This window comes from Dinoponera quadriceps, unplaced genomic scaffold (genome assembly GCF_001313825.1).
Source record: "Dinoponera quadriceps isolate SergipeBrazil2010 unplaced genomic scaffold, ASM131382v1 scaffold1352, whole genome shotgun sequence".
NCBI lineage: Eukaryota > Metazoa > Arthropoda > Insecta > Hymenoptera > Formicidae > Dinoponera > Dinoponera quadriceps.
Window position 1 is genome coordinate 1,926,022 of NW_014555567.1, and position 13,670 is coordinate 1,939,691.

The following is a 13,670-nucleotide window of genomic DNA, read 5'->3' on the forward strand; positions in this document are numbered from 1 at the left end:
CACCGCGCCGTTTAAATAAATCGCTTCTCCTCTCCACCGCAATCTATCAGTGCACCTCAGCCGTCGCACCTTCGCACGCTGGATAATTTATTGCAGTGTGCATCGGTGCCGCCAACAATATAACCAATCTGATGCGTACAATGCAGTGGCCGATGCGCCAATAAATATGGATGGAGTAGTAATAAATTATGGCTGGAAAAGACGATTAGAGAGGATGCGGCTATAAATTACCATAGATATATCACAAGCGCGCGGTTTACGACTGTGCCTTATGGTCACTCCCTCTATCCTTCCCACACATGTCCGATAATATGGATATTTTTCGACCTTTAATCCGTTTTACTTGCGAATATTCGCATATTCGTTTTTAGCTCGTTCGTTTGGATTATGACAACCCGTCCTCTCGCGATATCGCCCCTATATCGGTAAACGCGATATTCCGATAATAACGTAATTTTTTTTTTGCTAAATTTGCCCTGACGACAGGTCTAGAGTATTTTTACAGTACACATGACGTCGCAAATCCCACACGTTTTTATTTATCGACAAACTTCTTACTCATGTCGTTGAAAAAAAGATTTACCTTTGACAAAATAAAAGAACTTTTATAACATTATCACAACCCCGTATAAAGACGCGTTCTTCATTATGATTCTATTATTTTTTTCTATACCACCATACCATATCACTATGTACATACTATCATAATGGTTGAAACATGACGTACTCTATACACAAACGAATATTTGCAAGAACAAAAGCACATAAAATGACAACTTGTTTATAAGCTTTTTTGAAGAAATTCCTTTACAAAATGATTAACATAAAATTTTCCTAACAATCCCCTAGTAAAAGATCAAATTTTTCTTAATAAAGAGATTTTTTTATAAAATAATGGCTTTTAAATAAATAAATAACATGGTTTTGATAAAATAATATTGGTGGATAGCAATATAACATATTATCCTATTTTGTATTTACAAAAAATCAAAGTAAAGATGCACGTAATATGAATAAAAAAAAAAGAGTACTCCTTCGAGCCGGATTTGAACCAGCGACCTATGGATATCTTTCTCTCTCTATACACCGACTACAGTCCACCGCTCTACCAACTGAGCTATCGAAGGCTATACGTCTGAGGTGAAATTTAACCTTCAGAAAGAATGGTTAAACGGGCCTTTCTGTTTACATCGTACAACAAAAGCATCACACAAGAGTTCCATTCAATGTAATCTAGTATGAATGCGATACCATTACAAAGTGTGATCCAAAGTCGCGCCAAGAAAATAGGTTAACGAATTAGACCTACCGTTCCATAATTTAACTGAGCATTGCAGTGATTGAGATCCACCAATAATGACTATATCTGTGCGTGCAATAAGAGTAAGTGTGTATAAATCGAACCTCGAGTTCCTACGGAGTAATTGGATAACCGCGGCATTGAACTAGACAACTTGGTATATGTTTCTTTTTGCATTGCATATACATTATACGCGTCGTCAATTATGCGTGCAACAACATCAATTACGTTCGGATACGTTCCAATTATCCAGCGTCGCGCGAGTAATTTCGCAAGAGCAAAGCGAGAATCCACCGGAGTATCTATTCTAAAATCCTGAATCGATCCGATCGGATTGTGTACGAGAGAACCACTTTGTGACACATCGTCGTACGCGCGCGCGCATACACCTGATCGCGAAAGTTAGGTTATAAATACGGGTAGCCGGATTGATGTTCGATAGGCAGAACACGATGATTCTCGCGAATTAATAAAATTAACCCGAAAAAATACGGCAACGACGAGAGAAACGGTCATTAACACGAAAAGCACGTTACACTTATTCGTACAGAACATTAACAGGTAACCTCAAAAGTAACTCACCGGAGACGCTGTGCCCGCTGTCGTCTCCGAACTGCTCGTCACCGGGTATGGAGTAGTCCTTCGGAAGCAAGTCGTCACATCGCATCACCTCCGTGAAATAGCCGTGACAGCCTCGTTACACTTTGTCGTCCACACATATCACGCGTCACGTCAAAACACGCACAGACACTTCGCGACCTCTGAGAGATACACGCTAGTAAGACAGTTGGTCACACGGTGGCGTACGTGATTGCGCGCCGGTATCGCACAACGTCGCTCAAAGGCTCCTCTTTACAGACTTTCTTTTTTCATTTATGAATAACACACAAATGTCGTTCGTTTAAATCGCCGGATTTCTGCGCTATAAGACAACGAACGCGATGCTTCATAAACCGTGATATATTTATTCTCGGCTCATGATATTTTACACTCCTGCCGACTATAACTCGCTTGCGAGACTTCGGAAGCTCAACGAGTTGGAGTCACCATTTTGTGACGATCGCGCGACTCGGCACTCTCGACGAACCGAGATATTCGACGGCTGTTTAATGATATTTCATTATGATACACACGCAGAGCTTACTTCCGGCATTCCCGGAGATGACATATCAAACGCGAGACTCATCTTCGGCGGGCCGAGATCACGGAAAATACGGAGCTGTCTTTCGAATACGTACCTGCACGTCGCGATCCGGTTCGTAACTGAATGTCGCTGCGCTTAATAGATACTCGAAGCATTTCGATACGCGCGAACTTCACTCGGCGAGCTTTAACTCGTTCCGCCATGTACATATGTATTTTCGATGACCATTTGACGATATTTTGTCATATACCAAACTTACTTTTAGCACTGCTGACGACGATAATTCTCGGGATTCCTTCGGTCAGTAGGAAACGCAACAATTTGAAACAATGCCCACGTAACATTTTGTTAATCTCTTTAACGCGTTTCACAAGATATTCGCTCTCGGTGACTATTTAACAATGTTCAGTCATGACAAACATACAGAATTATTGTTCGATGACGATCCCGGCGACGATAAATCACGCATGCTCTTCGGTAAGCCGAGATCGCGCCAAGAAAATAGGTTAACGAATTAGACCTACCGTTCCATAATTTAACTGAGCATTGCAGTGATTGAGATCCACCAAGAGCAATAATGACTATATCTCATGAAATGCGCCTACATGGCTGACAATCTATAATTCATGTTACCATGAATTCTCAATACTGTCAGTATTACCAGCATATTTTCCGAATGTAACCAATCGATCAATTTTTTGTGTATCGATGCGCTCGATACTGTAAAGTATTTGACGAAACCGACAAAATTGTTTCGTCTGTGTTTATAAAATTTTCATAAATTCCGAGTTATATCATTCAAGCTTATACCTTTGTTCGTATTAAATATTTGGACGCAAATTCTATAAAACTTTGGTTTTATCTCGTTAATTAGGTAGATTTTGTGCAATTTCAGATATTCGTAACGACATCTATCGAGCAGAATGCAAACACGACAGTGATAATCTATTCTTGAATGTCGAGGCGCGTCGCACTTCATCACGTCCGCACGTTACTTTCATTCGGGCATATATTGCGTGAATATACGTTCTATGATGTTCGCGCCGTATTGCTGTGTCGCGATCAAGACGTTTTCTCTACAGCAGAACACGTTTCGCTTATCGAATGTATCTGATATCAAAGAACACGCGCGATATTTTCACGACGATGAATGCCCGAATCGTTCATCAATAAGGAAAATTCTACCCAAACAAGACGCAACGTAACCTCTACAATAATTGCCGATGCAATAACGAACGGATTGTTTGATCCCGCAAACGCGAGGCGAAGTTTAATTGCGGTATATTAAGATGAATGTTGAAGTTTCACGGCATGGCTTGTAAATGCCGGAGGATGCGAGCAGCGCAAAATGGAGCAGAACATAACAAATTTGTCGAATGAACAAACAAAGAAAGAAGAATCATGGTTGATGGGTCAGGATATAAACCAACAGCAGCAAACACAAAATACATCTGTATTTTATAAATTTGATAACAGCATGGGTAAACTTGAAATCATCTATATAATCAGCTTCTTACTGCGCTTATCGCACAAGATATATTTACCATCACCCTTTTATTTTGTTTAGTATCAACAGGTGAATTGAGTGAATTGTCAGCTAATACAAAATGGTGGAGGGACACATCTACTGGGGGTGTAGGGTTGACATCAGAACCTGAAACAATACTTGTAGAAACTTATCCATTAATAGGTATATACATATTTTGTATTATTTCTAAATATATATAAGAATTTGTAAATATATATATATAATATATTCTAAATATATATAAGAATTGTTTTCTTATCAATTTATCCTGTCTCTTAATACATAATACTGTAAGTAATGATATTGACAACTTTAATCATTTTTCATCATTTTTAGTTACGATCAGATAATAACAAATGTCTTTTGTAGAACGTGTTATGGATACACAATCACCAGATTTATCTCAAGACCCATTACTACTAAATGATGTACCTATAAAAGAAACTGCAAAAAAATTCTTTAAACGTAGACAAAAGAAGGTAAAATTATCAAAAGAACATAAGGAACCTATAAAACGTTCAAAGCATCCTGAGAATTGGAAAGTAAATGTGAAGAAAAATGCTAGATTAAGAGGAGAGGAATATATTGGAGTTGGTGGTAAATGGATGTAAAATAAATAAACACAGTTTACCATGTAAAGTAAATAATCAATAATGCTTATACCCTTTGTACCCAGGTAAGATAGTGCCAGCAAAGACAATGGGACTACCCTGTAATTGTCGCATGCACTGTGCAGACAAGATAAATGAGCATGAACGTGAGGAATTGCACAAAGTCTTTTGGAAAACGTGCACATGGGAGCAACGAAAACAGTATATTGCGCTCTCTGTCAAAGAGTCCCCGAAACAGCGTACTCGTTGCCGCGGCAATGTCAAATCGGAGCATCGCCGGCAGGTGACATTCACTTATTCTCTCCTGTTGAAAGGAGAATTTATCACCGTGTGCAAGTCCATGTTTCTCAGCACATTCGCGGTATCAGAAAAATTTGTGCGACACGTGATGGATAAGAAACGTACGTCGCCAGGTGGTATCATAGGACCAGACCAAAGGGGCAGACACACGCCGAAAACGAAGAAAAGCGAAGAAGTGAAAGATCGAGTGCGCGAACATATCAGATCCTTCCCGACGGAGAGATCAGCAGATCCTAAGGATCGTTCTGGTAAACAATATTTGGACTCGAGATTGAGTATAGCTGCGATGCACAAGTGCTATGTCTTCAAGTGCAAACAGGAAGGTGTGCCCGAAAGTGACATAGTGAAAGAGAGTTATTATAGAGAAATGTTTAAAACAGAATTTAATCTCGGATTTAAACGTATGCAAACTAAAGAAAAGAAAGTGCCGTTGAACATTAGTATGAGTGAATAAGAACGTGTGATTCTCTAGTTGTACAACGAAATTGTTTATATCCAATTTCAGTTAAAACTAATTTATTAACATAATATTTATGAATTTGTTACACGTGACACAGTTGTAGATATTTAAGGTCATTTGAAATATTTATATTAGATAATAAAATATTGATTACAATGTCAACTTTCATTCCTCACGGTATGTACAATAACAACAGTATATATATATATATAAATATATATATAAAATATATATATAAAAAAATATATATATATATATATATTTTTTTTTATATATATACTAACAGTATAATAAAAAAAAAAAATATATATATATATATTTTTTTTTATTATACTGTTAGTTACTATTAGTTTTTATTATACTGTTGTTATTATATTATTATACTGTTGTACAATAACAACAGTATATATATATATATATATATATATATACTAAAATAAAATCTGCGTTTTTTTTATTGTTCTTTAACATCACAATTATATCGCGTGCATAACAGTTTTCATTATAAAAATTAATAAAAGAAAATCTGATACATACAATTGGCAATAATATTAATAACAATAACTAGTAAAAATGAGAATCATTTACATCTCCGGATACGACAATACCCTTCGTTATTTCAATCTTACGATCTACATCTACAATCATCTACATTACGTATCGTCCTTCGTGTTAATGATGCGACTATCATGTAACAACATTACCTTTATGATCGTTATTGTCATCATTATTGTGTTATTAATGCGATTATTATGTAACAACATTAACTTTATGATCGTTATTGTCATCATTATTACCTTGATTTTTTTATTTCTTTTCAAATTCCGCAGTAACTTGTCTACACCGAAGCGTTGCGGCTTCCACAGCGCCGATTAGCGCTGATCTCAAGCCATGTTGCTCCAAATAATGAATGGCGCTTATAGTGCTTCCTACGAGAAAAAGAAGAACGTATACCAATTGTAAGGAAGTGAAAGTTATATTTCTAAAAATATCCTGACCTGCTGGTGAAGATACGTCATCTTTAAGTTGACCCGGATGAAGATTCGTCTCGCGAATCATGGTACCGGCACCTAGAACGGTTTGTGCAGCAAGCTTATATGCAGTCGATCTGGCAAGGCCCATTTTTACACCACCATCGGCCAACGCTTCGATTACCATGCATATCTGAAAAAGAAACGGTTTTCGTCATGCTAACGATTTTCTATCAATTTTTTTCAACGGGTAATTCTTTTTTTATACAAAAGTTTCATAAAATTCATATTTAGAGATTTTATAAAATCCTTATAGATTACGTGTGCTTCTACACAGAAAGTAAGATTTTTATGATGATGTAAACAGAAAGGCGTTCACTGACATAGGCAGGACCGGAGCCAGCCAAACCGGTGACGGAATCAATGAGATTTTCCTGGATTTCTTCGCAGAAACCTACGGCGGAAAATAACTTCTCCGCGATCTCGGCCTCCTTGTCACCGGCATGCTTCCCACGTGTATATACCGTAGCGCCGCAGCCCACCAAGGCCGGTGTATTCGGCATTACTCTTATAACAGGTGTTCCTTGTGGAAGTGCCTAAAATGAAAGTTTTCTCTGACTGTGTGCGTTTTCCTTTATAAACAACTTCGACATTGAGCCGCGTGACATTAACAGATCTCTCTTCTTAATGACTGAATGTATGTACCTTCTCTAACAATGCCAAGGGGATACCCATGGCGATGGAGATGAGTAATTTCTTACTATTCTTTAACTCTGGAAGAACTTGCGGCACAACTTGCGGCTTTACCGAGAGGATCAGGATATCTCCGTAATCGATAACGGTATTATTAGTGAACACGGATTTTGATCCCATTGCCTAGAAACATTTATACACAATTGATTGTATGCGGGCATTTAATGGCATGTTTGATTTATGATACAATATCTCCAGCCTGAAAGCTAAAGTCTGCTCTGCGAAAATAGAATATCATTCGTAGAGATCATTACTCATGAACTCTTCCGATATAACTTTTTCGTATAACGAATATATATATATATATATATATATATATATAAATCTCGATTAAGTGCTTTAGTTATTTTAATGTCTTTTCGACGTCAGTTTGATTTAATATATATAAGCTATCGGCTTATTTACGCGTTCTTTCCTGTGATAAGCGCTTAGAGGAATATTTCATAGATTTATAAGACTCCGTATTATTTGCGCAAGTATGTCGAGAATAGTTTAATGAGGAAATTAAGCATAATATTCGTCTTATTGCTTACACAGGTAATTTACGAGTGTCGGACGTTTGAAAATTTCACTATAAGCACGACTATGCTAAATAATCATCGATAAGAATGCAACAAGTATGCGGTCAATGTTGTATGTAAATTATATCCGAACTATCGCGCTGTTGTTTAATGAACACAGAAGTAGAAATTAACCATTCGATTGAAGGTAAATGTATACCGAACAAACGAAAAACAAAGAATCAGGAAATGTTGCATATAAGTTTTTTTAACATTAATCAATTTCGATAATACTTTTAATTGAATTGCCACGATGGTTAAACGCAAAATAACATGCAAAATAACGCCGATTTCATCTCATTGTATTGTATTTTTATCAAGTTTATCTATCGACTTTGAAAACGACTATTCAAGAAACATATTGCGACGAAAAAAATCACACAGTGCGCGAAGAATATCTTTTTACATTATCATTTACACGGTCATGAGAAACTGAACGTAATACTCTTCGATTCTTCATTGTAGCATCCTATAATCACATCCTATCATCTGAAAGATGGCATTCGCTTATCGAACCTTATAAACAAAAGAAGCGTCGTACGATTACGATTTACATTTTACGATACTATTATCTCACCTTAAATGTTTCTACGCTTCCCGTATCGTTAGGAAGACAACTCGCCAATATCATGTCGCCCTTGCTTAAACCTACAAAACAATAGCGATTTACGCATCAATTCCATTATAAATAGGAAAAGATGCGAGTAACGTTTCGGCGAAGCTTCGTCGTTCGAATTTAAACTATTAAAACATTTCAAAAAAAAGAAAAAGATATTTACCTGCCCGTATGAAACCCTTTGCAAGTGCTTGGGCCATTTTTCCTCCGCCGAGAAAACCGATTTTCAACATGTTCGTGTTGATATTTAGCGATATTCTTGTCTTCTTGACCTCACCATCTGCGAGAAGTTGATCACTCACTGCCGAATACAGAGAGAAAAATTACCCATCTCAATCTGCACTATGTATATTAGTTTGCTATACTGAGATCCTTCCTTTCGTATATGTAATATTTCATTGAGATTTCGACTTGTCGTTACATTGTTTACATATTGAAATCTTTGAATATTAATTATGTTTTACAAAACTTTACAAACATTACAGATGGTATTTCAACTCTATAATAAAAAAAAAATCCGCAGAAATTACAGTAGCAATCCAATGCAATGATGCAAGAGAGAAAAGGAGAGAGAGAGAGAGAGAAATGACAAAGGAAGAATCGACACAACTTTGTTAATTACGCGAATAGTATCATATGACACTCAGCAAACAGATATCAACAGTTTCCTATTCCGCGACACGAACGACTGAATCCCTGACTAAACTCTCGCGAGCTGCTCTCGTTCGTTCCGATGCAATTTAGCCGCGGCGATGCATTTGTAGCTCTAGAGCACTGATATGAACGCGATAAAGCGACTCGAGTTTATAATTTTTGCACGACAAGTGCATTAATCTGACGGTCGCAGGCGACAATCACACAAGCAATGACGTCTTTTTACATATCTATCGCTTCTTTTCGTATCATCCCGCACGATGAAAATATTTTGTTTTTCTATGTATATCGCAGCAGATAACAACATAATTATATTGTGCGTTCACAGGAAATATCAGAAACATGCACACTACCGCACCTTCAATCTCTCGACTGATCTTATTCCGTATTTAGATTTCTTTACATTAGCTCCGAGCTCGTCGGAGCTACGTAACTTCTACCGCAATGTAATAAAAAAAAAAAAAAGAAAAAAAAGCGCTAAGTCAGCCTTGTTACAGCGACACATGTCGACGGTGAACCTTGTACATTCGTGGATGTTTTATGAGTGACAAAAGAAATATTGCCGTCCGCAGTTTCACCTCTGTCATCTTGGTTAAAAAAAAAAATAAGCGAAAGAATGTTTAAATGACGAGAAGATATTTGCTCTTACGTTCTTTGTGATTACGTTATTATTTTATTCTAGAGGCGATTAATAATTACGTGATTTGTTCTTACAATAATATGATAGTGAAGTTAATTGACAATGTTTTACTTCATGCTTATTTATGGCCCTATTTTTCACAAACAGCAGGACTCCCACTTTAATATATAAACTCACAATCCACTTTTATGTTAACACAAATCAAACTTTATTCTTCACTATTGACAGTTTGTGTGTCTCTAACAACCGTTGTTTATTTATTCGTCTCTTTTTTTTTTTTTTATCGCATGGCCCTCTCGTAGGGCAAGCGGCTATATTGGCCGGTAACCTAGGACGCCTGTATCGGCAACGGAACAGCATCGGTAATGAGGCCTACACTTATTTTATATATTTTATACAATTGAAAAGGGAGACGACAGTTTTAACCGTTAACCTTAAGCTAATCTAAGGAGAAAATAATGATTTAAGCAATAATGTGATATCCTACATTGATTGAGTTATTAAAGGTATGGAAGGACGGCAATAATTATGCAAAGTGGAAAGCAGAGACTGACGGTATTACAAAATGTGGGAAAACACAGAACAGAGTCAATAGTATAATAACGTAGGAGTAAGTTGAAAAATCATGCTACAAAATATGAGGAAATATTTAGAAATTCTATTCTATCATAATACTCCTATAAATTTTCTATGAACAGTTTACATACTTATTTATTGAAATATTGTGAAAGATCAAGTTAAAAGACGGAGGACAATATAAAGAAAATGGAAAACCGATAATTAATTAAAGAAGGATAATATGGATTTATATTTTTTACACACATTGCTCAATAATGCAATGGAAGACACGTGATTTATAAATCACTCGTCAACATTGAACTATTAGAGCTTTATTGGAATCTGGACATTACTCACCATTGCGTACATTTAAACTTCTCCGAACTCGGCGGCTCGATTTGATTAAACTCATTGTCTTCAGACCGACAGTCATCTTTTGATTTATAAGATAGATATAATGTTATGAGATAAATAATAAATAATATCTCTATGTTCGATGAACACGATGAAAAGTAACGTTGACTTGATAACGTTGAGTTTTTTTTTCACAGAATCCAAATTTCTGTAGAATTTCTGAAAATAATTAAATGACATTTAAGTTAGTTTTTAAACGTTTGTGGAACGTTTTTAATAATTAAATAATATTTAAGTTACGTAATTAATGTTACGTTTAAAATCACGTAATACAAAGTGAAATTTATTTCATATCAATAACATATTACATATGAATAGGATAATATTAATAATATGAAGAAAATCTTAGTTTTTTACGTCAAAAAATATATGAAGAAAATATATATCATAAAATATATATATATCACACATTGATATGACCCCTCATGGTAAATTAATATATCGCCTTTAATCGAGGTACAAGCAACTTATATCTTGCAAAATCGAAACTACGACTACTCTGTCGCATCGCAGATTCACATCACAGCATTTACGATGCGTTGCATCAGTGCCTCGGTTGTATCTTATCAGCAGTTGCGGATCGATTAATTCGGTCTAGCGGATTAACCGGTAACGGGTAGCCAAGTTGAAACACTTACATGTTCGTGGCATATCGTACGAAATATAGATTCGTCGGTGGTGGGTGACGTGCGGCGGAATGTTACAGACAGCTAATGTAATCACACGCTGTGCCGGAGAGAGTTTAGTAAATCGATACAGCGTTCTTGACGAAGTTTTCTTTCGTTGATGATTTTATTACTACGTAAGATGATTTTCAGGCATCCTTATATAAGCATGCACTCAAGCTGTTTACATCTCAAACACGATCATAGTAGGGCTATCTGGTGCGGAAAACTACCAACGAGTCACCGCCCCCCACCTCGATATCATTCACGATATCGTAAACCTTAAAATCAACAATGATCAGTTCTATAAAAAAAAAATGCTTAATTAGAAATTCGCACCCAGTGTTGTTAATATCGGAATTACAACTTTACAGTTGTAAACTATTTATAGAGTTTAGAAGTTTACATGTAAAATAAATTTCAGGGAACTTACATAAGGAAATATTTGGTCATTTTCGATCTAGATAGATTTAATTGATTGTTATTTGAAGTAGAGGGAAGAAGATTCGATTTATGTTACGCAACAAACTTTAATTCTTCGCTCACTTATTTGATCGTTATTTTTCGAGATTATATTTTTACAGCGAGAAATGGGGAAATGAAGTAGCTTTACAAAGTTTCCAACTTTTTAGCGAGTAAACATCTTAATCGTTGAGTTTTGTTCCTTTTTGCGAATTTGTAATGCAGAGTGTTCGGCGCCAAGCTCGATTTGAGTAATATCGACACCGACAAAGATATCGCATCCCTAGATGCATTTCGAATGAACGTACAGATGCCGCTGAGAGTACTAGTAGAGTAGCGAGATGCAGTATTCTAATTATTTTATCTTATCTAAGTTGTCATTTACGTGATATAGTTTGCGATTAATTCCCATTATTGCTCGTGCAACGAAATCAGATAAATGTCGAGTAAAAGAATACTCTCGTTCAGTCAATATTTAAAAATCCGCGACAAAAAATTGCATGGATCTCACCAAAACGTTGAAGAGTCAACCAATGATTTAATTAGTGAAGATTTTATCATGAAAATTTTTCGCACAGTATATCCTACTGTCGACATTTTTGTTCGTTGAACTTCATAAAATACTCGAACATTTCTTGCCTATATAAATACTTCCACTAAACCCAGCTGCATTTATAACTGTTCCTCAGCCTACATAACTTCAAACCTAACTTTATCCCGCAGACTTGAGTATTAAAGTGTATTATTATACTGTTGTTTGTCTTGGTAATTGCGGTATCAGAATAAAAAAAAACGTCGTAGGAAAGATAATGGAATTTATCAGCACGTTTAAGTGCGCGTACATTAAATTGTGCGTATATCGCAAACAATTATGAAGTAAAACTTCGACGAAGTAAAACGATCATTTTTTATATGATCACTGCATTCCATACAGAACATATAATTTACGGTGTTTTAATCTAGTGTCCTCCGATGAAATGACACTTCAATCATTCGATTATTAGGCATTTTTATAAATTAATTTCGTGACGTCAACATTGTCTTCGCGTTACATTTTGAATTTACATGAAACTCAGCTAAACCGTAACGTTTGTATCAAAAAACGAATAGATCGACGTGATTTATCGGCAATAGTAAACGTTATATACTCGTGTTGAAAAGCATCTTTTCGAAGAATATTTTCGTCTATCTGTAAACACCGTTATTGATAAGCACCGTTAATGATGAAAGTCCACGAAGATTACGCGAATGAACTCAAATCATTCAAATGAAAACTATGACCATGATTTATATGTAACATCATTATCGTAACGATACACATCTCTTATGTAGCAATAATGCGTATGTATAACGATTGTTTTGTATTGCAATTAATTGATTGTGTGTTGCAATTAATGTAAATTCTTGATTATGGTAATTGTAAATTTATGTAAATTTGGTCATTTATGTAAACGCATTGTGGGAATTGCACAATTTTCTATCTTGTTGATATATAATAAAATTTACTTTGCGAACATCGCTAATAATAATGGTAAAAAAAAAGAATTGGACTGCAGTTTATTTTCCATAACGTATAATTTATAAACTTATTTCGTATATAATTTCTTATATATATATATATATATATATATATTTAACATCGTATACTAAAATTTGCGTATACTTATATACAACTCGTATTTTATTTATATAAAAATACACGAAATACCTTTAAATAATATTTTTGTGCGATTCTAACGCGTTTGCATAATATTGACAAAATAGCATATATAATTACGATTAAAACAGCACATGTATATAAATACATCGTGTATAAGACAACCTTGATTATATAACATTGATTTTGACAGTTGTCTGATCATTCATTGCGCATGTTCGTGGATTATAGGTTCGTTTAGTTGTATCTTTTATGTGTTGCGAAGCATGTAAAAAAACTGTGTTGTAACCGTTCTGATAAGAGTCCTTATTAGAATCGATGTTTTCTACACGACGTAGAAGCGTAATTTCCACACGACTACAAGTAATTTATATTAT

General features: G+C 35.5%; 3 protein-coding genes and 1 non-coding gene across 9 annotated transcripts in view; 1 reads left to right on the forward strand and 3 right to left on the reverse strand.

Moving 5' to 3' along the window:
* The window catches only part of LOC106744675 (prolyl 4-hydroxylase subunit alpha-2), a 148,890-nt gene extending 146,374 nt beyond the window's left edge, over positions 1-2,516 (reverse strand). Inside the window, exon 1 of one of the 2 annotated variants that reach the window (XM_014619618.1) lies at positions 1,883-2,516. The gene's annotated coding sequence lies outside the window, so the exon portion shown is untranslated. The remainder of the gene's footprint in view (positions 1-1,882) is intronic. The other variant, XM_014619619.1, reaches the window with a different exon arrangement.
* Positions 1,032-1,127, reverse strand: Trnay-gua. The gene is made up of 2 exons: positions 1,091-1,127; positions 1,032-1,067 (listed from the first exon to the last, which is right to left on the reverse strand). It is a non-coding gene; the product is annotated as a tRNA-Tyr (tRNA).
* An 871-nt stretch (positions 2,517-3,387) lies between the features above and the next one.
* LOC106744677 lies at positions 3,388-5,515 on the forward strand. Its single transcript, XM_014619621.1, has 4 exons — positions 3,388-3,925; positions 4,012-4,134; positions 4,342-4,569; positions 4,649-5,515. The coding sequence occupies exons 1-4, from the start codon at positions 3,793-3,795 to the stop codon at positions 5,335-5,337; spliced, it is 1,173 nt and encodes a 390-aa protein (XP_014475107.1). The 5' UTR covers positions 3,388-3,792; the 3' UTR covers positions 5,338-5,515.
* Positions 3,881-11,395, reverse strand: LOC106744678 (pyrroline-5-carboxylate reductase 2-like). Of its 5 annotated transcripts, XM_014619623.1 has the most exons (9): positions 11,148-11,395; positions 10,453-10,668; positions 8,407-8,544; positions 8,205-8,275; positions 7,020-7,190; positions 6,698-6,910; positions 6,342-6,507; positions 6,141-6,272; positions 3,881-4,098 (listed from the first exon to the last, which is right to left on the reverse strand). In XM_014619623.1, exons 2-8 carry the CDS (start codon positions 10,526-10,528, stop codon positions 6,151-6,153), a joined length of 957 nt encoding a protein of 318 aa, XP_014475109.1. In that variant the 5' UTR covers positions 10,529-10,668; positions 11,148-11,395; the 3' UTR covers positions 3,881-4,098; positions 6,141-6,150. The 5 variants fall into 5 exon arrangements, with proteins under 5 accessions (XP_014475109.1, XP_014475108.1, XP_014475111.1 ...); XM_014619622.1 differs by lacking the exon at positions 11,148-11,395 and having other exon boundaries at positions 3,881-4,109; positions 10,453-10,528; XM_014619625.1 differs by lacking the exons at positions 10,453-10,668; positions 11,148-11,395 and adding an exon at positions 9,256-9,349.
* Positions 11,396-13,670: the final 2,275 nt, after the last annotated feature.

Excerpts from the sequence above, each read along its gene's own strand:
- LOC106744677 (XM_014619621.1), top strand. The coding sequence starts at position 3,793 with ATGGAGCAGAACATAACAAATTTGTCGAATGAACAAACAAAGAAAGAA. Across the intron at positions 3,926-4,011 it reads TAAATTTGATAACAGCATGG|TATCAACAGGTGAATTGAGT; the intron begins GTAAACTTGAAA and ends TATTTTGTTTAG. Across the intron at positions 4,570-4,648 it reads GGAATATATTGGAGTTGGTG|GTAAGATAGTGCCAGCAAAG; the intron begins GTAAATGGATGT and ends CTTTGTACCCAG.
- LOC106744678 (XM_014619623.1), bottom strand. The coding sequence starts at position 10,528 with ATGACTGTCGGTCTGAAGACAATGAGTTTAATCAAATCGAGCCGCCGA. Across the intron at positions 8,276-8,406 it reads AAAGGGTTTCATACGGGCAG|GTTTAAGCAAGGGCGACATG; the intron begins GTAAATATCTTT and ends ATTGTTTTGTAG. Across the intron at positions 6,508-6,697 it reads CTGGCTCCGGTCCTGCCTAT|ATATGCATGGTAATCGAAGC; the intron begins GTCAGTGAACGC and ends TTTCTTTTTCAG.